Source organism: Felis catus, chromosome B4 (genome assembly GCF_018350175.1).
Source record: "Felis catus isolate Fca126 chromosome B4, F.catus_Fca126_mat1.0, whole genome shotgun sequence".
In the NCBI taxonomy this organism is placed as follows: Eukaryota; Metazoa; Chordata; class Mammalia; order Carnivora; family Felidae; genus Felis; species Felis catus.
The window spans coordinates 27,605,205-27,629,032 of NC_058374.1; the positions used below are offsets into that span (position 1 = coordinate 27,605,205).

The following is a 23,828-nucleotide window of genomic DNA, read 5'->3' on the forward strand; positions in this document are numbered from 1 at the left end:
AGAGGTAAGCGTTGGAAACTTTTAGTTGGGTCTTAGATTTCTGAAATATAGAGGTATTCCAAAAAGATGTTTTCAAAGACAGTGCTCCAGTCTCACTAAGCAATTTGATGTTATTTGGTATGTAGGTTTAACTAATGAATGTATTATAAATGTGTACCTTGAAATATGTGCGTGTTTAAGATTATAATAGCTTTGCTACTAGAAATATTAAAAATGAAATGTAATGAAAACCGAAAGCACTTTTAAATTCACCTACTTCATGAAAGAGTCTCTTGGACAGCTTTGTGCAATTGTGCACTCTCCTTCCTCTCTTGGTTTGTGTCTCCTTTGGCACACCACCTTGCTTTATAATTCTGGGTGCTTATTTTATTCAGTCCGAGTTGAGGGGAGTTAGGAAGAGTGTGTTAGACTCTTGTATGTCTTTTAGCACTATGTAGAATATTTTGTGCATCACAGGCACTAGAAAGAGATGATTTGCTAATGAGTAAGGGAAAGTTATTTAGCAACTAAATAGTAAACTTTCATGTTTCTTAATGTGTGAACGATGCTCACAAGTGAAATGTGCTGCCTAAGTTATCACAAAGATCATTTTAGTACAAAATTAAAAAAAATTTTTTTTTAATGTTTGTTTATTTTTGAGAGAGAGACAGAGTGCGAGTAGGGGAGGGGAAGAGAGAGGGAGACACAGAATCCGAAGCACACTCCAGGCTCTGCCCTGACACCCCCCAGAGCCCGAAGTGGGGCTCAAACTTGCAAACCACGAGACTGTAACCTGAACCAAAGTCTGATGCTTAATCGACTGAGCCACCCAGGCACCTCAGTACAAAATTTTAAGCTAAAATCTTGCTCTTTTTCTAATAGGGTTTTTCTTTTTCTGATAGGGTTTTATGTATTACAGGATTTAGGTAACAGAAGTAAAAATTGGTGGCCAAGTCCTATCCTGTTCTCTAAACTATTGCTGTGGGCAAGGCGCTTACCTTGTGTTTTATTTTTATGAGATATTGGCATAATACCAGAGTAACTAGGAAGAACATAAAAATTTTTTAAAAATTTATCTGAAACAAAGAGGTGGCAGAGGAATAGCAAAATTAGTAAGAAATGTTTATTGATTTGGCCGTCTGAGAAATTTCTCTTATTTTTATTTGTTTGTTAGAGGAGAGTAATTTGGGGGGGGGGGTCTTATTTCTGCTCATTATAGATATGCTTTTCATCATCTGCATCTTCCATAATTGCAGTGTTTTATTCCATAATTGCAGTGTTTTATTTCTCTGTGGAGTGCATTTATCTAAGTAGAATTACCCCATGTGGTTATTGATCTCTTGCTTCTTATATCAGCCAGATTAGGCCAGGTTATGCTTTGGTGATAAATACCTCCCTAAACTCTGCACCTCACTGTTAATCTCTTGCTAAGGCTGTGTGGCCAAAGCAGGTCAGCAGGGGCACTCTGCACGGGTCTCTTAAGCACCCAGGCTGAGCAGCTTTCACCACCCGTGCCCGTGCTTCTAGCACCGAAGCAGTGGAAAGGCACAGTGGAGAATGGACCACTAGCTTTTAAAGCTCTGCCTGGAAGTGACTTGTGAAGCCTCTGTTCGTATTGCATTGGCGACAGCAAGTCACGTGACTGTGCTTCACTTTAGAGGGGCAGGAGTGGGACGCCCTCCTAAATGTCAGAAAGGCGATGCAGAGTATTTGGCGAATACCTTCTGTAACTTCACATTCCTGCCTATAGTTCACAGCTAGTTCTAGTTTCTAGACTGGAACTCAATTACTGCATTACTCAAATCTATTTTTCTCTGGTGTCATTTTCACTTGTTGCCTCAGCGATTTTATTTTTGTCTCATTTGTAGTGAAAATCTCATTATCTCCTTTCTTCTGAGTACTTCTAACCCTTCCTTTGCATCTGAGTCCAACACAGCTGATACTAGTCTGATACTAATCTCCCAATTCCCCCCTTTTTTTTCTATCCTGAGATTATTTCACCTCAAATCTGTCTCTTTCTTCTGGTACTGCTTTATCCTGATAGAAGATGTTTCTTTTTCTTTACTTTTCTGTTGAGTAGCTCTGTGCTCTATTTGTTGGTTATTCTTGTTTGGGTTCCTTCCCATATAAATTGGTATGTGTTTGAATTTTAAAATCGAATAGACCAGGGAACCAGAAGTTATTAAGATCTTTTAACAAAAGGACTAAGCTAGATTTTTGAAATTTTGATGCTCTTAAAGGAAATCCATTTTTTTTCTTCAATATAAAAGTTTCCTAGTTTAATAAAAAGCTTGTCTCGATGACAGAAATAAATAGAGAAAAATACAACATGTTTATTTCTGGGGATTGTTTGTATACATGTCACACCTGTATATTTTTTAATGTCTTTTTTTCTGATTATAAAGTAATAGTTCCAAAAATGTATAATGTGAATATCTCTGATGGTCTCACCACTTGCAGAGGTAACTACTGTGAATAATGTAATGAATTTTGTTCTGAATTTTTTTCCTCTGCAGGTAGAAATCCTTCTTTTTTATAATAAAACCCTTTATCTTTGCAGATTATAACCTGATTTTTTTTCCCAGTTAATAGTGTCTTGGCAGTTCAGTCTACTGCATCTTTTTCAGTATTCCACTGAATGAATGTACTGTAATTTGCTTAACGAGTCCTTTATTTGTTTAGTAACCACATGCGAAGTAACCGCTTGAGCTAAAGCCGACCCACGAGTCCTTTATTTGTTAAGACAGTTAGGGTGCTGTCTTTTATTCCCCTCTTAATTGTCAACCGTATTAGTTAATATTCTTTGCTTATTCACAGATACCAGCTCAGACTAGCTTAAACAAAATTTTTAAAAAAGTAGAGGAAGTGTCGTAGAACCCAAGGCAAGGAATGTGAATGAGTCTTAGGAAAGAACCAGAACTAGGAAGTGTAAATTATCAAGAGTACATGAGGTACTCAGTTTCTTTCCACATACTTGCTTTATTTTTCTTTCTTCCTTTCCCTTCCCCCTCTCTGCACCCCCATTGATTTTTTTTTTTTAAACATTTATTCATTTTTGAGAGAGAGTGTGAGCGGGAGACACAGAATCACAGAGAGAGAGGGAGACACAGAATCTGAAGCAGGCTCCAGGCTCTGAGCTGTCAGCACAGAGCCCAACGTGGGTCTTGAACTCATGGACTGAGAGATCACGACCTGCGCCAAAGTCGGATGCTTAACTGACTGAGCCACCCAGCCTCCCTTCTTCTTTTTTATTTTTAAGTTTATTTATTTTGAGAGATAGAGAATGCAAGCAGGGGAGGGGCAGAGAGAGAGGGAGAGAGAGAATCCTGAGCAGGCTCCACATGGTCAGTGCAGAGTCCGACATGGGGCTCGATCTCCCAAACCGTGAGATGATGATCTGAGTGGAAGTCAAGAGTCAGACGCTTCACCAACTGAGCCACCCCGGTGCCCCTTGAATGTGTGTTTTTTGTGTTTTGTTTTGTTGAAAATAACTTAGAGCTTTCTTCTAGAGAGTTTATTTAAGAAATTCCTTTTTATTAAAAGCTCCCATTTACAAATGTTTTTATTGTTCAGACCTCAGGAAATTTTCTGATGGAATTTCAAGTGAAAAATGTACCTTCAGAAAGAATTGCAACTCAGAAGATCCTGTCTGTGATAGGAGAATGCCTTGACCACTTTGGCCCTGGTTGTGTGGGTGTACAAAAAATCTTAAATGCTCGGTGTCCTCTCGTGAGGTTCTCACACCAGGCCTCTGGATTTCAATGTGATTTGACTACTAACAATAGGTACTATATCTTTGTTTTGTCATCTTAAATGTGAATATCATAAGGTGTTAGCATAGTTTTTCTTGTACAGAAACAGTGGCTTTGGACTTTTATACATGCTTTAATAATAACTTCAAAATTTTTTGAATACTTGGATTTAAAAATTGGAAATATTTTCTCTTAGATATATCTGTTGGCTTTTTGATATTCATAAATAAAATGTTAGGACGCTGTGTTTGAAGTGTTAACATACCTAACGTCATCTGAGGAGAACTGTTTCATTGTTCTTACCTTACATAGCGTGATACCGTGAAAACACCTGTAACAGATCTTCTGTATGTAGTCATCTAAGTATACTTAGAAAATAAAGTATTACATTGGGTTTGACCCTGAACCTCTGGGTATAGACAACTTAGGGTCCTAAACCCAGATGGTGTTTGCTTCGGACGGAAAGTGGGTCGGAGCAGCTTCAGTCTGTATAAGTGTTTTCCTTAGCATATTTTCATTTTATTATCGTAGCAGCCTGTTTCCTTAAAAAAATGGGGTGCGAGTGACAAGTTCTTTCCTACTCTGACTCCTTATCGTTTTTGTTCTTAGCAGGGAAAACTTCTCAATGCAGGAGTTGAAGTCAGAACTGTAGTGTTCTCACTGCATGCATTAGATTTCACTACATTATCTGTTAGATAATCTGTACTAACAATAGATTCAGAAAATCCATTCAAGAGCAGTTTTGCTTAAACTCCTGCTCACTAACAAGGCAGTGCTAAGTACTTCTGAATTTCTCTCAAGTAGCCCAAGGGAGTAAAAGAAGTATACATAGTGCGTTTTCTATCATTATTATATTTTCTGTATAGCATGTGTGATAGAACAAAATGGCATCTGTGTCTGTAGCAGTGTTATTTTTATTGTCTTGTTGGGACAGGTTTTTAAAAATTTGTTCTAAAATCTTTCAGGTTTTTATATTCCTGCATTGTTCCTTTATATCGAATACCTGGCACTATTTGACATTTATTTGCAACTTAATTCAGATTCATTTACATAAAACATGTAATCACCTTGAATTTCTAATTTGCAATTTCTTCTGTTCTCTAAACTCAGGAAGGAAATGTTTTGATACTTCACAGTTTGAAGTTGATACCGTTAATGGTTTTGTGCCCTCTGTCGGTTCTTTGGGACATTACAAGACATGTTTTGATCAGTAGGAGCTTAACTTTAAAATATTTCTGATTAATAATTTTTTGCATTGTAACTTATGACTAGGAAGCTTTTTGAAAATTGGCTCTAAAGGTCGGTTTCTTTAAAAGACATTTTGTCTTCGTAGGTTTTGGTTTTTATCAATGTTAGACGTATGTAATTTTGCCTGAGTTTTAAGACATTTATACTCTTGATAAAATTAGTACAGTGTTTTCCTTGCTTGCCAAGAACTAGATAACCAAAGCGTGAAAGTCAGGTGTAGAGCCTCTCACTTACTAATGTGTCTGTCTTTATCGATAGTTACTAAAGAGCACATCTGTAGCGTTTCTCTTAATTAAGTCATGTTTAGGAACTTTGATTTAAAAATTCTAAGTTTTACAACTACATCATGATTGTCAACATTTAAAGAATATTTTATTTATTTATTTATTTATTTTTTTAAAGAATATTTTAGTGGTAATGAATGTGTTTGATAATCAACTATTCACATTCAGTTTTATGTTGCAAACACATAATGCTTCTGATTATCTGATCATGGTGTTCTGAATACACTCAGAAATGGTAAGATATTTACATATGTTCCCAGGTATGTGTTTTATTCTAGTCTGGAGCCATAATTTGGTGGTTTGAAAATTCTTTTTTTTTTTTTTCTTTTGAAGGATTGCCTTGAAAAGTTCTGAACTCCTTTATATATATGGTGCTCTTGATTCACGAGTGAGAGCCTTGGTGTTCAGTATTCGATGTTGGGCTCGAGCACACTCATTAACGAGCAGTATTCCTGGTTCTTGGATTACAAATTTCTCTCTTACAATGATGGTCATCTTTTTTCTCCAGAGGAGATCACCCCCTATTCTTCCAACACTAGACTCCCTGAAAACCCTAGCAGGTAAGACTAGAAGCAATCTATTTTCTCTTTCTGATGTTTTAAATAATATAATTACCATGTGTTATCAAAGACATGTGTGTTTGTTTATTAGTCATATAATTTGTCTTCTGTATTTTTAAAACATTGTGAACCTAAAATTTAAGTGCTTTTTATTTTTTTAATGCCCACCAGGGGTCATGAGAGCAGAGGATTTGCAAAGCTGAGGTCTTTAAAGTTCTGCCTTATTTGTGTCAGTTGGCAAGGTTGTTTACAATTATCATGAGACAGTTGGAGCCTCTCTCTTAGTTGACCAAGCCTGGAATGACCTTGGGAAAAAAAAAAAAAAAAAAACCTATGCCAGATACAGCTTCTGAGTGGATCATAGTTTCAGGATGGCTTTCCAAGTCTGAACTTCCAGATGTATTTATTTATTTATATATTAAATACATATGTATATAATTATATTTATATTTTTATATATATAATATACATAATATATATTTTTGAGAGAGAGAGAGAGAGAGAGAGAGACAGAGCATGAGCAGGGGAGGGGCAGAGAGAGAGGGAGACACAGAATCTGAAGCAGGCTCCAGGCTCTGAGCCATCGGCACAGAGCCCGACGCAGGGCTGGAACTCACAAACTGAAAACATGACCCGAGCCGAAGTTGGACGCCTAAGTGACTGAGCCACCCAGGTGCCCCCAGATTTATTTTTAAAGAAGCTAAAAACTGTTCCATGATGTTTTAAAGATCCTAAATGTGGTTTTTAGTTAAAAGTTTACAAGCAGTCTTAGGTGAATTATTTTAAAATTATTATGTTATTTATGTCACAAATTATTTGACATTTTGGTAGACTGCCAGAAGAGATATTAAAGTATTAGAGTTCTAAATTCTAAACGGAAGGTGGGCGCCTGGGTGGCTCAGTCGGTTAAGTGTCCGACTTCAGCTCAGGTCATGATCTTGCTGTTTGTGAGTTCGAGCCCCGCGTCGGGCCCTGTGCTGACAGCTTGGAGCCTGGAGCTTCTGATTCTGTGTCTCCCCTCTCTCTGCCTCTCGCATGCTCATGCTCTGTCTGTCTCTCAGTAATAAATTAACGTTAAAAAAAATTAAAAATTCTAAAAGGAAGGTAAACAGGGGATACACTGAAAATGTATAGATGCTCTATCTTCTGCCCGTCCTGTGTATTGCTGCAGGGTGATACTTCTAAAGTATATCCGTGAATCTTCCGTGTTTAAAATAACCTTAAAAGAGATTTTATTCCCTGTGGAGTAAACCTCGGTTTACTCAGCTTCGTATTTGAGATCTTCACTTATGGAGCCGTCCCTGATTTCCCAGCCCCTTCTCTCATTCCTCCTCTTCATGTGCTCCCACATTCCACTCGCTATGGTGATGACTCCTTGTATTCTATCTTAGCACTTTGGTTCATGCTGTTTGTTTTTCTGCCTGGATTGTGACTTCTCTAAATTCTCTCATCTATGCCACTTTCTCTTATCCAAATTAGAAGTAATTCCTTCCTGTGAACGCTGTTAAGTACTGCATGGCTTAAAGTTGAGCTTTAAAAAAGCTCAGTATGATGGGTTAATGGAAACTGGGAAGTTTTCAGAAGGTAGGGTAGTAGTCACATATCTCACTGTTGAGGTTGAAATGGCAGCATCCATGGCTGTGCTCATCTCATTGTTTGGTGTCATTCATTCCCTAAATATTTATTGGTGACTTATTCTACATCAGGTGTTATTTTTTGGTGCAGTGACGATATGGACGTTGTTCTAAGGTAACTCAATCTGGTAGACATAAGACATACGTACATACACGCATTAAATATTAAATGTGGGGAGATCCTCACCAGTAAGCAACCTGTAAATAGTGCTTCCTCTTTAACCTTTGCTGTGTGCATTGATGCTTAAAACTGCCCTCAGAGAGACCATTTTGGGAAAAAAATCATGGAACTTTTGGAGTTCAGCAGCTAAGGAAAGAGTAGAATCTGTAGAAAGTAGGAAGAACTAAGGCAAGTTTATGCGGGGAGCAAACTATCCCTCACATCTTGATGGCTCTAGTCCAGTCTTACTCGTACTGCTACTCTTCCCAGAGTTGGGCCCTTGACATTCCCTTCCTGGGAACATTTTACTGCCTTTTCTCCTCAGCCCCATTTGTTTCCCACCAATGTAGTTGTAACTAGCAGAGTGATATTCACAAATTCATCTCTGATTGTATTATTCTCTCTTGAAATCCTTCAGTAACTTTCTAAAAACTTCCTGCTAATTATTTTAGAAAAAGAATATGATCTATGGACACATTTACAGTATGTTGAGTTTTTATTTCAAATCTATTTTTTAAAACAGTTTAAATTTATTCACATCTAATGGCATCAAAACGGACAAAACTGATTTTGGAATTGTTTAATTTTCTGTTTTAAAATACCACATTGGTGGTTTAAAATTTTTCTGTGTTAGCTTTTAAACACTAAGTTTGAATTTATTGTTGCAGTTACTACTCTGAAATTGCCAATAAATGAAATGAATTGTCAATAAATGAAAAAGCAAATTTGACAGAATTATTGCTACTTTTTTATCTTTGGTTTTGAAGTTCTAATGACATCTTGAATTTGCTATCAAAGAATTTTTCATAAGTGAATGTATATTAAGGATGTGGTGAGTATTTTAAGAAGAAGTTATCAAAGTTTCTTCTTCTGTTCATTTAACTATTTTTCAAATTCCATGTTTTTTTACCCTTCCTGATTTTAACCAGTGGTTCCACATTGATATGTATTCACCAGTCTCTGGCCAAGAATGAAAACAGTGTTAGACCATGAAATAATCAAAATCGTCTTGGGTATTCTATGATTGACGGGCTGAGTGAGTTAAGTCTTGTGTATAGTCATTTTGTTTCTTCTGAGTCGTGCCCCTCACTTGATATCCAAATAGAGGCTCTCAGTTCGTATTTCTTAAAAAAGAAAAAATACGTTTGCTTGCCTGTTTGTTTATTAATAAAAGGCGCATAAATTTGTGGAACACCTATGAGCACTTCTAGGACTTGATAAACCACTGTTTGGAGCTTAGAATAAGTCCAAACATTGTAGAGTTGTATTTAGGGGTCTCTTTGATCATCCTTTTCCTCCTCTCGTCTCACATTCACTTCTTTGTGCAAATCGGGAGCGGCAGCACTCTAAACTCCTCGCTGATCCTCAGATGTTTTGGTCTTTTTTACATCTCTGTCTTTGCCTGAAATTGCTTTCTCGCTACCTCCTCAGTTTATGTGGAGAACCTCCTCAAGATTAGGCCAGCGAAGAAAGAAGACAAACCGAGTCCCAGATCTCTCGTGTTAGGTCACCCCTGTCTGGCTCCCTCCCGCCTTCCTCGCAGGAGGTGGTGCTCGGGTGGCCTCCAAGTCCTTGGTGCACACCTGCTCGTTGACAGCTGTAACATAGCCAGTTTATCTACCCAAGGTGGCCAGGCCTTTCTAGGGCACGCAGTCTCTGATTCATTTCTGCATCTTCTGTTCCTGACATAGGATTGGGTCCATAGTGGAAGTTCAGTAAATAGATTTCAGATGCTGGGTGAACATTATAAAATTGAAAACTTTTTGTACTGAGCATGATGGCAACTTTCATGTTTTGGTTATTCTTGAATTTCTGTTTCTCTGTGTTTTTGTATAATCTCCACTTCTCCTCATCCCCCCCATGTCTCTTATTGTGCATTCTCTCCTTTTTTGGTTTTACTGTCTTTATTTCTGTGCTTAGTGCTTCGTGTGGCATTTTCCTTTTATAAACAGTTGTTTGATTACAGTTTTTTGTTTAGGACTTCTTTCCTGTGATGAATTAAAGGTTTGAGGAAGAAATGACTGGGTACGGTATTGTTGGCAGTGTTGATGCAGAAACCCCCGAATGGAAGAAAGTTTTCATTGGTAGCTCTGTGACTGACTGCCGAACAATTTCTTGAGTGCTAACTCTGTGCCAGGCATTTAGCTAAAAAATCTTACACACCATCTCATTCAGTCCTCCCAACAAGTCTTATGAGGCAGAATTATATTTTCATTTCATAGGTGAAGAGACTGAGGCGTTGAGAGGTTTTCTAAATTTCTTAAGGTAGCTGAAATATAATACAGAAGTATGTGCGCGCGCGCGCACACACACACACACACACACACACACACACACCAATTTTGACCAACTGAATACACCCAAGTGAACATCACTCAGACTGAATAAATACTGCAGAAGTACTGGTGTGTTCCCACCAAGTCCCTACACATCCCCACACCCCTTCCCAACAATGGACTTGCTTTTACCTGTTTATGTCTCTTAGCTAAAGGGCATCATGTCGTGTGTATTGCTTTGTGTCTGGTTTCTTCCCGCTCAGCATTGTGTTGAGGAGATTTGTTCCTACTGTTAGCATATTTGTGGATCATTCATGCTCATTGCTGTACAGTATTCTTTCACGTGAAGATACCAAAAGATATTTTTAATTCTATTTTTGATGGGTATTTGAATAATTTGTAGTTTGGGGCTATTACAAGTAATTGCTCATATCATTCTAGCACATATCTTTTGGTGAGCATAGGTACTCCTGTCTTTCAAGTATAAACTAGGAATAGAATTTCTGAGTCTTAGGATTTGGGTATATTCAGCTTTAATAGACACTGCCAAACCGTTCTCCAGAGTGTAAACTCCCACAGGCGTTATGTACAGGTTCGAATTACTCTCTGTCTTTGCCAACACGTGATACTATCTTGTTTTATGGTAGCTATTCCAAATGCATGCGTAGTGGCATCATGGTGTGTTTTGATTTTCTTTTCCCTAATGACATTGACCCCCTTTTCATACACATATATGTATCTGCCAGCTATTTGGGTATCTCTTGTGATGTTTCTTTCAGTCTTTTGCCTGTTTTTCTCTTGCACTCTCTCTCTTTTTATTTATTTAAAAACATTTTTTTAAGTGTTTATTTTGAGAGAGAGAGAGAGAGAGCGCGCACAAGTAGGGGGAGGGGCAGAGAAAGAGGAGAGAGAGAATCCCAAGCAGGTTCCATGCCGTCAGCACAGAGCCCGATACAGGGCTCATCAGTCCCAGGAACCCTGAGATTATGATCTGAGCCGAAATCAAGAGTAGGATGCTGACCTAGCCACCCAGGCACCCCTATCTGTCCTTTTTATTTATTTATTTAAAAAAAATTTTTTTTAATATTTATTTATTTTTGAGAGACAGGGATAGAGCGTGAGTGGGGGAGGGGTAGAGAGAGAGGGAGACACAGAATCCGAAGCAGGCTCCAGGCTCTGAGCTGTCAGCACAGAGCCCAACACGGGGAGCTTGGACTCAACGAACTGCAAGATTATGACCTGAGCCGAAGTCAGATGCTTAACTGACTGAGCCACCCAGGCGTCCCACCTATCTGTCCTTTTTAAGGGATTCATTTGCAGGAATCCTTTATATGTTCTGCATACGAGTCCTTTGTCACGTGTTATGGATACATGTGTATGTCTTTATGTGTCAAATAAATACATAACTGTGGTTCTCTTTTCACTGTCTTAATGATTGATGTTTGATGAAAAGAACTATGATTTTTTTTTTTTAATGTTTATTTATTTTTGAGAGAGCGAGAGAGCGTGAGCAGAGAAGGGGCAGAGAGAGAAGGAGACACAGAATCTGAAGCAGGCTCCAGGCTCAAAGCTGTCAGCACAGAGTCCGACACAGGGCTCGAACTCACAAACTGTGAGATCATGACCTGATCCGAAGTCGGATGCCCAGCCGACTGAACCACCCAGGAGTCCCAAAAAAGGACTATGAATTTTAAAGTTCAGTTTTATCAAAGTTACAGATACACATAGTTAAATAGTTAAAGAGTAAAAGATTCTACAAATTTCATAACAATAACTTCCACTCTGAGCCTCTGCCTTCAAGTCATTTTGCCCTTTGTGGGCACCATTTTTAACTCTTAGATGATCTGTTTGCTGTTTTAAACCATATCCTCAAAATAAAATGCTTTAATTTCTTTCTTTAGTTGGGGAGTATAATTGACCTATACAACATTATATTGGTTTTAGGTATACAGTGTGATGATTCAATATTTGTATATATTGCAAAACAATGACCATGTTTCTTGAGTTTTAGTTTTAAGCATCATATATGACTTCCCTTTATGAAAAAAGAGGAATTATCTTCTTCCCCCTGTAGCCCTCACCATACACATGTCTCTTCCACCCCTCATATTCTGAATATGGCTGTAGCATAATTTTACTATGCACTTTTTTTTTAATGCTTATTTATTTATTTTTTTTGAGAGAAAGAATGTGAGTAAGGGACAGGCAGAGAGAGAGAGAGAGATAGAAAGAGAGAGAATCCCAAGCAGGCTCCATGCTGTCAGCACAGAGCCCAAAGCAGGGCTTAATCTCACAAACTGCGAGATCATGACCTGAGCTGAAATCAAGAGTTGGATGCTTAATTAACTGAACCACCCAGGCCCCCCTGCTTTGCATTCTATATATTATGACTATGTAAATGCTATTCCTGTTTAATCCATGGAGTAAACTAAAATTAATTTCCTTTCCTACCCAACTTTTTCTGTTCTTTGGAGTTTATAGTTTGTTTGCTTAGTTTTTTATGTGCTTAACATTACTTGAATCTCCAACTTGCTACCGGTTGTCTAAATCTTTTCTCAGAATAGTCAGAATCATCTATTATTCTGTGAATTAATTCTTTCTTATATGGCCTCTTTTGTTTCTAAGTAGCTTTTTTCATTTCATTTCGTTTTTTAAGTTTCGTGTCCTCTTAGAGGCCTTCTTCAGGTGTCTGATAATCTTTGATTTTCTGCTCATGTTTGAGTTGGAAACTAAAAAGTTAATTTGAATCTCTGAGCTTAGGTGGGGCTTGTTGACTCTGAGCTTCATTGTAGGGCAGTGTAGCTGGACTATTGCATTGGTGGGCACTTTTTATGTCACTTTCCCCAGGTCATTCCTCTTGAGCTATTCAGATTCCCCAGAAATGACTTAAAAAAAATTTTTTTTTTGCTTTGTTTTTGTTTTGGTCTGGAACAGAAGACCCAGTTACTAGCATGCTGTAACTTTGATATTTACTGTGCTTTTCTTCTTGCTTTTAGAACAATTTTCCCAACCACAGCCATGCCTTGTAGCTCCGTGTGTAGATACCCTCTCTTTTACCCTCTCCAAGTACTCCAAAGTACTCTAAAGGTTTTCTGTCAGGGAAGAAGAGATCTGGGGGAGTCTAACTGCTTCTTTAACCAGGAAGCTTCCAGTCATGGTGCTTCCAGTTAGACCTGGTGTTTCTATTTCCTGAATTGTTGGGAGAGAACTCTGCCTTGTAGATCTGGTTTTTTCTTTGCTTTTTTTTAAGTTTATTTATTTTCAGACAGAGAGAGTGAGGAAGGGAGAGAGAGAGAGAGAGAGAGAGAGAGAGAGAGAGAGAGAGAATCCTAAGCAGGCTGGGCACTGTCAGCACAGAGCCTGACAGGAGGCTTGATCCCACAAACCACGAGATCATGACCTGAACCGAAATCAGGAGTCAGACGCTTAATGGACTGAGCCACCCAAGGCATCCCTTTTTTTGGCTTTCTTTACTACTAGTTTAGGATTTAGTCTTTTCAGAGTTCCTAAGTCTTTGCTACTTGTCCATCTGTTCTTCCACTGAAAAATTTTTGGTTCTTATTTCTTCTGTTCTCTGTCTTCAAGATTTTATGTCATTTTACTGTCAGTTCATAGGTGTTTTGGGAGGGGGTGAAGATAGATGCTTGTGTTCGTTTCATCACCTTCACCCCATAGCATGTGCTCATAACTGGTATATAGGCTCCCTCCGAGGGAGGCTGAGTGTCACTGGAGCATATGGCATGGTGGGAGGAGCAGGTAGAACTTCACCTGTCTGTTGATTAGCATAAGCGATTAATAGGGAACAGTCTATATTATAGATGTACGTATGTGAAGAATAGTGTCTAAGTATGAGTCGCATTCTGGAGTTGAGTGAGCTACAAGACAATCAGTAAAGCTACTTTGAAACACGGATATAACCATAACACTTACACTCTTCTCAAGGTTACATCCAGGCACTTGAGAGGCAGTTGCTTGGATGTGCATTCTCAAAAAGGGTTCTGGCTGGGTGGGTTAGAAGGAAGCAAACTGCCAGTGTGTCTAATGTCTAAGTGTATAGGACTCCCTGCCCCGTATTCAGCAGCCTGCGTTAATTAGTACAGCAGGGATCACCTTTTTGCTTATCCCATTTAATTACTACTGACCTCTGGAAGGTTTGGACCTGTTAATAGTTATAATAGAAGCTGAATATAGTTATACGATTTTTAGGTATTCAAGTTTTGCTCCAGCTCCTCGTAAAAAACCAGGACATCATAAAAGATTTGTTATCGAAGAAAAAAATAGTAAGCCTTCATATGAACTTTATGCCTGTTATGTCCCTAATATTCGTGCTTCTCAACTTCAGGTTACTTATTAGAAATGCATGTAGCTGGCACAATGTAGATTTTGCTCATTTGACCAGAAAGATTAACGTAAACAATCACACAACCCGTAGACAGGATTGTCTGTACTGCAGCCCCTGGGTAAGTGCCAGTAGTGATCTCTGTGACTAATTATGAGTTACTATAGTGTGGATATTAGTACCCTGAAAAAATGTGGGTAAGTTTATCGATCTGGCTGTGGCTGCGAGAACATTATTCAGTGAATTTCATTGGTCATGTGTACTCTGCTGAAAGAGTAATTGACGTACCAATCCGTGAGGCTCTAAGGTTTCCCAAGGAAGCCAGAAAATCAAATTTAGTAAATGCATAACCTTACTTTTTCATAGTTTTTAAGTTCACTTAAGGTGAAGTTGAAGGAATGTGTCATCAAGCTCCTAGTATGAGTTAAGTTGCTTATTACATGGCTATTTTCCTTACAACTGAGAGAGTTTGTATTTACTTATTAATTTTTGCCAGTGTTTCATATAATACTTTTAAGAAAAAAGTGCCACAGGTTTAAACGAATAGTGATAGGGCTTCCTGTGTCAGAATAGGTTGAGAATAATTTTTTCCTTTTTTTTAATGTTTATTTTTGAGAGCCAGAGTGCATAAGTGGGGGAAGGGCTGAGAGAAGGAGACAGAGGCTCTGAAGCGGGCTCTGCACTGACAACAGAGAGCGCGATGTGGGGCTCGAACTTGCAACCCGTGAGGTCATGATCTAAGTTGAAGTCGGACGCTTAACTGAATGAGCCACCCAGGCACCCTGAGAATCATTTTTCTAAGGCAGCACTATCCAATAGAACTTTCTATGATGATAGAAGTGTTCTGTATCCATGTTGTACATAGGGTAGGTGCTGGTCACTTGTGGCTCTTAGGCCTTTGGAATATGGTTAGTGTGGTCCAGGGACTGGATATTTTATTTTAATAGCCACCCGTGGCTGGTGACTGTTATATTGGACTGCGTAGATGTTGTCTGGGTGTTACAGTAAACAATGGGGGACAGACAAAGGAGGAGAGAGCCTTGGCCGCCAGGCTGCTAGGTTCGAATGCCTTAGGGATTTTGAAAAAACAAAGATGGTCCTATCTTAAATCAGAAGATACTTTTTTTTCCTTCAAGTTTTAATGCTTTCGGTTAAAAAACCCTTTTAGTGAAGAGCAGTGGTCACAGAGACAGCTTAGCCCTAGAAATATTTTGACATGGAGCTCATTTTTCTATGGTAGGAATGCTTTAATTGGACATACATTCCTGAGAAACTAAAAGAACATCGACATATGTGACTGGCACTGTTGTCACAAGAAATATAACCTATTGATAGTGTAAAAGAATAAAACATGTGTCTGGGTCCCATAAAAAACCTAAGTGTAACTAAGTGTAACAAGTTCTTCAGGGTACTATAAATTATTAAAATTAACATGTTAGGATCTAGAATAATTTTTGAGAAATTACATTCGTAACCCAGGTCTACCCAAAAAATGCCAACACCACACACACACAAAAAGACAAAAATTTGAAGGACCCTTATTTATCTCTTTCTATTTTCTATATTTAATCCCCCTGCTGGGGATCATAGGCATTCATTGGTCATTCACATTACTGGTTATGTGCCTACTGTATGCTAGACACTTGTTGTAGCTGGACTGGGTGTGGGGAGGGGGAATAATGAATAGGACCATGACATTTGTCATCCCAGAGTGGGGTAGGGGAGTGGAAAGCGTGCCTGCAGTCACAGTGCAGTCAGACAAGTGCTCATGGGGCACAGGACAAGGATGGCCCACTTGGAATTAGGAAATGCTTTCAGATGAGGCGGCTGTTAATTAGATTTTTGAAGAGTGAGCATTTGCCTGCTGGTTGTACAGTGGAATGTAGATTAGAATGGCTGAGGGATTTCATGGTGGCTGTATATTTATCATGAGGGAAGGGATTACTTCTGTAGGTACAAATACTATTAGAAAAGGTGAATCCTAACGTCCAGTATGCCATTTACCATGTGGTGGTGAATTCTGGTTGCTAGATCACTGCATTTTAGAACTTGCCAGAGGTTGTTCAAAACTCTCAGAGCATTCAGTTTGTGTCACGGATGAATTGTTGAAAATAATATGCATGAAAGCGTGGTAAGGACAGAAATGGAGAGGAGATTAAATATTATTGATAAAAAAATAGAGCCAAGATTAGAGCTGGTGAAAGATGGCAACTGTCTGCATTTTCATGTATAACTGAGAAGCTGATTTCCTGAAAAGATAGATTAAGAGTCATTGGGTTGTTGATAGACAGTTCTAGTATGATTAAAAAAAAAAAATGTAATGCTAATTTTGTTGTACTATAATTAGTCTCAAATCTTTTTTTAATGGAGTTTTAAGACCTATTAACTGTAAACATACATAGCATTGACTAATGATAGGACACATTCATCTGTAACTTTGATTTAGTTAATTCTGAATTTCTCTTCTGAAGTAGGCTAGTATCTTTGAAATAGAGTGTGAAATATTTTCCATCTCTGTTTATTTAAGATGCAGAAGATAAATGTGTAATAGAAGGCCACAACTGTACCTTTGTTCGTGACTTGAATAAAATTAAACCTTCGGGAAACACAGAAACACTAGGTAGGTGTTTTCTTTCTCTGTTTGCGGTTTTTTTTGAATTGAAATAGACCTTCCTCTTATTCTCCTTGTTTTATTTTCTTGCAGAATTACTACTGAAAGAATTTTTTGAATATTTTGGAAATTTCGCTTTCAATAAAAATTCCATAAATATCCGACAGGTAAATAATATTTTAATATTTGGTGATTAAGTATCTGGTCTTCTGCTGTACTAATACTGAATTAGTTTAGTTTACAAAGTACTTTAATGTGTTACTGTATTTCAACTCTGCAGTAATAGATACTAATAAGGAAATTGAAGCCTGTAGGAGCTGCCTAACTTGAATAAGATCAGTCACCTAATTATTTGGAAAAGCAAAAGCCAGCTTTTTAAGCACCTAATACTACATCCTTCAAAATACGGGATATATTCTAAAAATGTGTCTGGAAAACATAATTTTATATACAGTTCTTTTTTTTTTTTTTTTTTTTTTTTTTTTTTTTTTTTTTTTTTTTTTTTTTTTTTTTTTTCTGAGAGAGAGAGCAAGCACAAGCAGGGGAGGGGCAGAGAGCAGGAGAGACAGAATCTCGAGGAGGCTCCACACAATCAACGCAGAGCCCGAGGTGGGGCTCGAACTCCAGAACGGTGCGCGGTCATAACCTGAACCAAGATTGAGAGTCCGACTGAGCCACCCAGCGCCCCTACAGTTTTTTTTTTTTTTAATTTTTATTTGAGAGAGAGAGAACAAGAGAGAGAACGAGAACAAGTGGGGGAGGGGCAGAGCGAAAAGGAGAGAGAACCTTAAGCAGGCTTCAGGCTTAGCTCAGAATCCGATATGCAGCTTGATCCCAGGATCCTGGGATCATGACCTGAGCAGGAATTGAGAGTCGGACCCTCAACCAACCGAGCCACCCAGGTGCCCTTATACAGTTCTTTCTAAACTGCTTTTGTGTTCGTGGAAGAAGTAGGATACACAGCCATGGAGGTTTTAGTGATTCTGTCAATTTGAGCCCTAAATTTATTTAGGGAAATGAATTTATGATTTGGGTTCATCTGAGTAGCTGGAATGATAGACATTTTTCTAAAACAAGAAAATCTAGAGCAGAACCCTAGGCAAAATTTGTTCATGGTGCGGGATACTTGAGGTAGCTCTCTGGGTTTGTGTTTAGCATTTGGGTACTTAATTATAACCATTGTAAGACTGGCTACATAAAACACATCCTCAGGTATTTTTTTCTGTTGTTTCTTTAGCTCGCCTTTGTTCATTCTCGCCTAACTCTTATCCTGCTCATGGAGATTTTGTTTAACAGCAACAAAAAAAGTGTGGGGAAGGGCAGGGGAGGGGACACAGAGCTCTGAAATGCAAGCTAGTATGGAGTTAGATTCCATATGAGAAAAAGGTCGCTGATCATACGAAGTTCTTTATCCTTTTTGTACTTTACCCCCAGGGCTCAGAGATGATGGATAGGCAGGACCACTGCTGGCTAGGGCATGAGAGAAGTTAGGGAATCACTAGGTGCTGCTCACATTGGGGAATCTTGGCCACTTGCTTTGTAATAGTTGAGTAATACACGTGATAGCCTTTGAAAGAGGAAACGCTTGTAGAGACTACTGCATCTGCTGGTCGTGTGATCACAGCTTTAGCATTTCTTTTACTTCTGTGAGATGTTGTCGTACCTGTTAGAGCCTCACAGAATAGAAGTTGGATCTTTAGGAATATTATAAGAAACTTCCAGTGTTTTAAAATGAATAATGAATAATCCTTTGTTCCTTCTCTTCCTTTCTGATTTTATACTTAGGAAACATTAATTACCGTATTTAATTTAAGGATTCTAATTTTGTGTGCTTCTATTATGTTTTTAGCAAGTCTTAAAAATAAGTGTCTTCATCTTATTTTCTGCTGTTTTTCTTTGTCATTTTTTTTACCCTTCCTAGCTTTATCCTGTTAGGTAAAAATTATGTTATTTTAAGAATACTTCTATTGGTTGACTTAGTTGAGGTGCCTCTCATCTGAGCATCATCATCCATAGCTCATAAACCTAATTTATTTTTCTCTAAAGAATAATCACAGAACTACAGTGGTAAAAAAAAAAAATCAGAAGTACATGTTCACATGACATGCACACATACCTGGTTCCCTTAGGAAAGAAATCCTTTACTCTGTAAAGTTCATGCTGGGATTTTACATGTTTTTTAACATTTTATTAAACCAAATGGTTGTTCTGTCTGAGCTTTTCGTGTATTTATGCATTTCTCTTCCTTATAACAATCTATAGGGAAGGGAACAAAACAAACCTGAATCTTCTCCGTTACACATTCAGAATCCTTTTGAAACTTCTCTCAACATCAGCAAAAATGTAAGTCAAAGCCAGCTACAAAAATTTGTTGATCTGGCCAGAGAAAGTGCCTGGATTTTAAATCAGGAAGATAAAGATCGGCCTTCCTCATCGAGGAGTCAGCCCTGGGGGCTGGCGGCCCTGCTGATGCCGTCTGTCGTGAACAGCGCGTCTCTCGCCAAGAGGGTAAGGAAGAAGCCCGCAAGTGAAAGAATTAAAAGCCTGCTGGAATCCATAAAAAGTAGCAGTCCAGAAAATGCCACCAGCACCAACGGGAAAAGAACAGTTAGTACTCAGGCATGATGGCTCCTCCTCCAAGAACTGGTTTTCCGCGGTAACATGCTCCTTGGACTACCTGGAACCACTTTCCCCTGATCTTCTCATGGGGCCCCTTTCCGGTCTGAAGTTCTGGGATGGTTTCAGTCTGATAAGCCTCCTTTCCACCGGCACTTTGAGCTGTCAGCCACGAGGAACAGGTGGAAGGAGATCGGAATGTTCTTTAAATAAACTGTACAAAGAAAGCGGTAAAAATCCGGTTTCAGATCAAACCATTGTTGATCTCTACATCCGTCTCTGGGTGGAAATCATTTAAAAGGACTTCTAGATATGTACGTATGTAGTCAGTGGATACAATAAAACTTCCGAATTTGGTAGTACTCTTTAGTATGTATTTTTTATTTTTTATTCTTCAAGCAAAGTACTGTACTCTTATTCACATATACATTAAAACAGGTTGGTAGTGATTTCCAAAAATGGTCATGTTTTTAAGATATGAATGCAGACACTTCATTCACTGCATTCGAGCTATTCCAGGCCAGATCTGTAAAAATATTGGTACATTGTATTTTAAAATATTAGTCACTTTTGTTTTCAAAAATAAAACCCTGTTTCTACTATATATTTCCAATATTCTTTTACTTTTGAAACCTCCTTTCTTCCTGTTCGAAATAGAGACATATTGAAATAGAACTTCCATGACATTTCCTGTGGAATGATTTTCAGTTTTAGAGGCAAATAGTGCGGTGCTAGAAAACAGGGGACTGGAGCTAGCCTGGCTTCCTGGTAGACTGCTCAGCCTGTCTGGGGCCCCATTGTTTCATCTGTCACGGGGGGGGAGGGGGGGGGACGACAGTAGTGCCTACTTCACACATTGTTTTGAGTGAGGTACGTAGGAAAGTGCTAGGTCAAGAGCCTGGCACATCATACCTGTCACTTTTCTTTAGCTGTTACTTTTTCGTGTTTGTGGTGTGTAATTCTTGCTATTCAGAAATCAGATTTACAGTTTGTGGTGCTTTTCAAAATGGTTGCCCATCTAAATTTTAGGTCAGAAACTCTAACCTGTTTGGGGAACTCACTAATAGAATTGTTATGGAGCAAGTAAGTTCTGCACCCTCATGGCTCTGCTGTTTTGATCTCACATCTGAAACCAACAAACAGGTGTCAGTGTTCTTGTATACAGTTCTTTTAAAAGCTAGTTTTCATTTGTTCTTCAGTTAGGTTTACTCTGTTGGGCAAGAAATCTGTACTAAGAATTAAAAAGAGGTTTAAAAAGCATATTTGGTTTAGAGTTTCCAAAGGAAGTGATTTTCTGTTCACAGATATTTGGACATTTTCTTTGTAAGGTTGGACATGGGACATTTTTTTTTTAAAGTCTAAAATGATCATTGAGGCACATAAAATACGTGTTAGCATTTTCTTTTTTTTTTTTTTTTTGTAATCTATAGAACAACTCTGACACTGTAAGTTTGTATTACTTTTCAGGAGCAGATTTAATTATGTGGGAAATTGTAATCTACAAAGATCTTCTAATACAAAGTTTTAATTCTAGTTACCTGAATATAGACTACAAACAAATTTAATGTTTTCTCATAACTTCTCTGTATCGCCTCCCAAATTTTTAAAAAATAGTTTTATTAGATTGTAGAGATAATCTTCAGTTGCTTACCATTGCTTAATTAAAACTGATTGCAGCAATAAGGTAAGGAAAAAGTTTTGTTCAGTATGTGAAAGACTTGATATGAGCCCACCTAGCTCAGATTAATTTCAGTTCTACATTTTTCTGGATTTTATGGCCCACTGGTATCCATCTGTAATCTGTCTCACTCACGCACAAAGCCTCTAAGTGATCATAGAAGAGAAGAGAAAATACAGTTGAAGTCAGTAGGACTTCCTTCCTGCTGTCAGTTACTCCTTGCCTCTCTCTTCTTTGGCTCAAGGGCTGTTGTCCGGTGAGAACAGAATTAGATGGTTTCAAGCTATGTCGTGTTCCTGGCAATTCCTCAGCCTTTAAAATACAGCTCTATTCAATTCCTTGCAGCCTGTCGGTGCCACAGTAGGGAAAGGCTACATTTGCATGTGTAGTTTAATCCAACACGGTGAACATCTGCAGCAAAGCCAGCAGAAAGAGCAGTCAAGCGGTCACAGCTTGTCCAGGTAGCAACTTTCCACTCTCCAGAGTTTGGCATTCAGTTGGTGAGTAGCTGTCATTGCGTCTCTGTCCAGTCCCTTCAGGAAACGGGGTAGGAGTGGAACATTCGAAATGCCATAGAAGCGAATAAATTGTTTTTGCCTGGGGTGATCAGAAAAGGCTTTATTGATGAATAGCGTAGGCAGACCTTGAAAGAAAGATAGTCGACTGAGAGAGGGACACAGGGCTTATTGTCCTGAAAAAAGATGACAGTTAAATAAGAGTCAGAAAGTGGGAAGTGTATTGGAGAACCGGTTTGGACCGGCTGGGTTACAGTTTTTACCCTGATACTCAGAAGAGTTAAGGTTGTGTGAGATTGTGAAGGACTGTGAAAGGCAAAGTTATGGAAGTTCAGTGTATTTTCAGTGGTAAGCTGTTGAAGGTTTCTGTGTAAGAGAATAATAGAAAGGCAGTGCATTTCGACAAGTAATCTGGTGATAAGTGGTTTTGGATCACCACTCCTTTTTGCAAATTTGAGTTTCCATGGGTCTCATCCTTAAGTTAGATAAAATTTGGCTGTTAAATTTTCCACAAAGGTCCAGAAGCTGACTCCCCTATACCTCAGAGGAGTTTTTCTTCTTAATATTCAATAAGGAAGTAAGGTTTAAGTAGTTTAAAGTTATCATCAGGAAATAATCAGGCCATGACACCCAATTTCACGTAAAGCCCTATTAATGAGAAATACTTTACAATACATACTTGGAATGACAGCATGACCAAAAATCACTTTTCAGCTTGGGGTGATGTTGGAAAATTTATTTTAGATACTTGAAAAGCTTATTTTGGTTTCATGCAGAATTCAATTATGTGTGGATACGTATTCCAAAGAATATAAACATTACAACGTTCTTCTGGAATTCCCATGGAGCAACTCCCAGAAAATGTCTATTTTAGATAGACTCTTGAATCTGTAATATGTATAATACAGGATATATAAAGTCACCACAAATTATTTAAAAATATACTGTTCATATTTTAAATATGATTCTTACGTTATCTGTAGCATGTGGATCCCACCCGCCTTTAAGAACTCTGTGGAGTCAAAGCTAGATTAAAGGTGTTACTCACTTTTTCTGTCTACTCTTAGATGTACGCATTTAAACTTTTTCCCCCCTGTGGTAGAGTTTCTTACTAAGCTGTTAGAATGTAGTGCTGAAACATCTTAAAAGAGAGTATCGGAAAGATTCAACTTGAACAGTGAATATTCTATGAAGACAATAGAGTATGGTAAAATACCTAATTTAGAATAGGTATAAATATAAGTTACAGATGGTTATTTTTTCTGGGTTTATTTTACATTATGGCACATTGAAAACTTCAATGGATGCTGTCAAATAAAATGGCTCAAATTAACGGAAAGATTACAGATCAGGTCTGTATTATGTTCTGTGTTACCAAAATTCTTTAATTTGTTAAATTGTTAAGTACAAAGAACGTCATGTTTTTGAAGCTTTTCCTGTTACAAAGTTACTGGTACTTGGCTTAGATTAATGCAGCCTAATGATTAGGGTTTTAAATAATCCTTGCTGAGGTTACACATGGACTTGGAGAGTGGTGTAAAGTAGCATATTGACATATTCTCTTCCCCAAAACTAACAGTAAAAAAGGTGCATTATGAAGCTGGCTGATGTCGTGAGATAGAATTTGAAACTCAAAGCCTGTTTTATTTATTTATTTTATTCCATCTAAAACGTGTATTTGTGATTCTGTAAATACACCTATGAATATAAAACTAGCACAAGCTTCTCTTTGTTATTCTTCATTATTAACAATTAATTTTGGTGATGTAGAGGGGCTGTTTGTTAATGATTTACGTGGTAAAGTTCCTTCATGCTCCCGTCTTTCCCATTCTCTAATAGTCCCAACAGTAAATGTCTTTGGAGTTTCCCTGCTTGATTTCTTGGTGTTAGTGGTTATAAAATTCACTTGTCAGTATTGACTGGTCTCCTTCAACTTTATGTAATTGAGTTTTTTAAAAAGAGAACGTAAGCACTTTTTGCATATTTTTATATTTGATTGATCAACCTTTTTTTTTTCTTTTTTTAAGAAGTAACTACATTTAGAATAATGGTGAGCAGTGGCACTTAGTTTTATCTTTTGTGAACTAGTAAGATGGATTCAAATAAACAGTTTTCAGATAACATTGATTTCCATAGCTTTGTCATCACTTCTGGGCATATGACCCTCAAATCATTT

The 23,828-nt window shown here is 38.0% G+C and overlaps 1 protein-coding gene across 1 annotated transcript in view; it reads left to right on the forward strand.

The window, feature by feature from the left end:
* LOC101090875 (mitochondrial poly(A) polymerase) overlaps positions 1–20,063 on the forward strand; it is a 32,390-nt gene extending 12,327 nt beyond the window's left edge. Inside the window, exons 5-9 of the mRNA XM_003988201.6 lie at positions 3,553–3,764; positions 5,597–5,823; positions 16,760–16,852; positions 16,937–17,010; positions 19,106–20,063. Coding sequence (XP_003988250.3) covers positions 3,553–3,764; positions 5,597–5,823; positions 16,760–16,852; positions 16,937–17,010; positions 19,106–19,468 — 969 coding nt within the window. The 3' untranslated portion in view covers positions 19,469–20,063. The remainder of the gene's footprint in view (positions 1–3,552; positions 3,765–5,596; positions 5,824–16,759; positions 16,853–16,936; positions 17,011–19,105) is intronic.
* Positions 20,064–23,828: the final 3,765 nt, after the last annotated feature.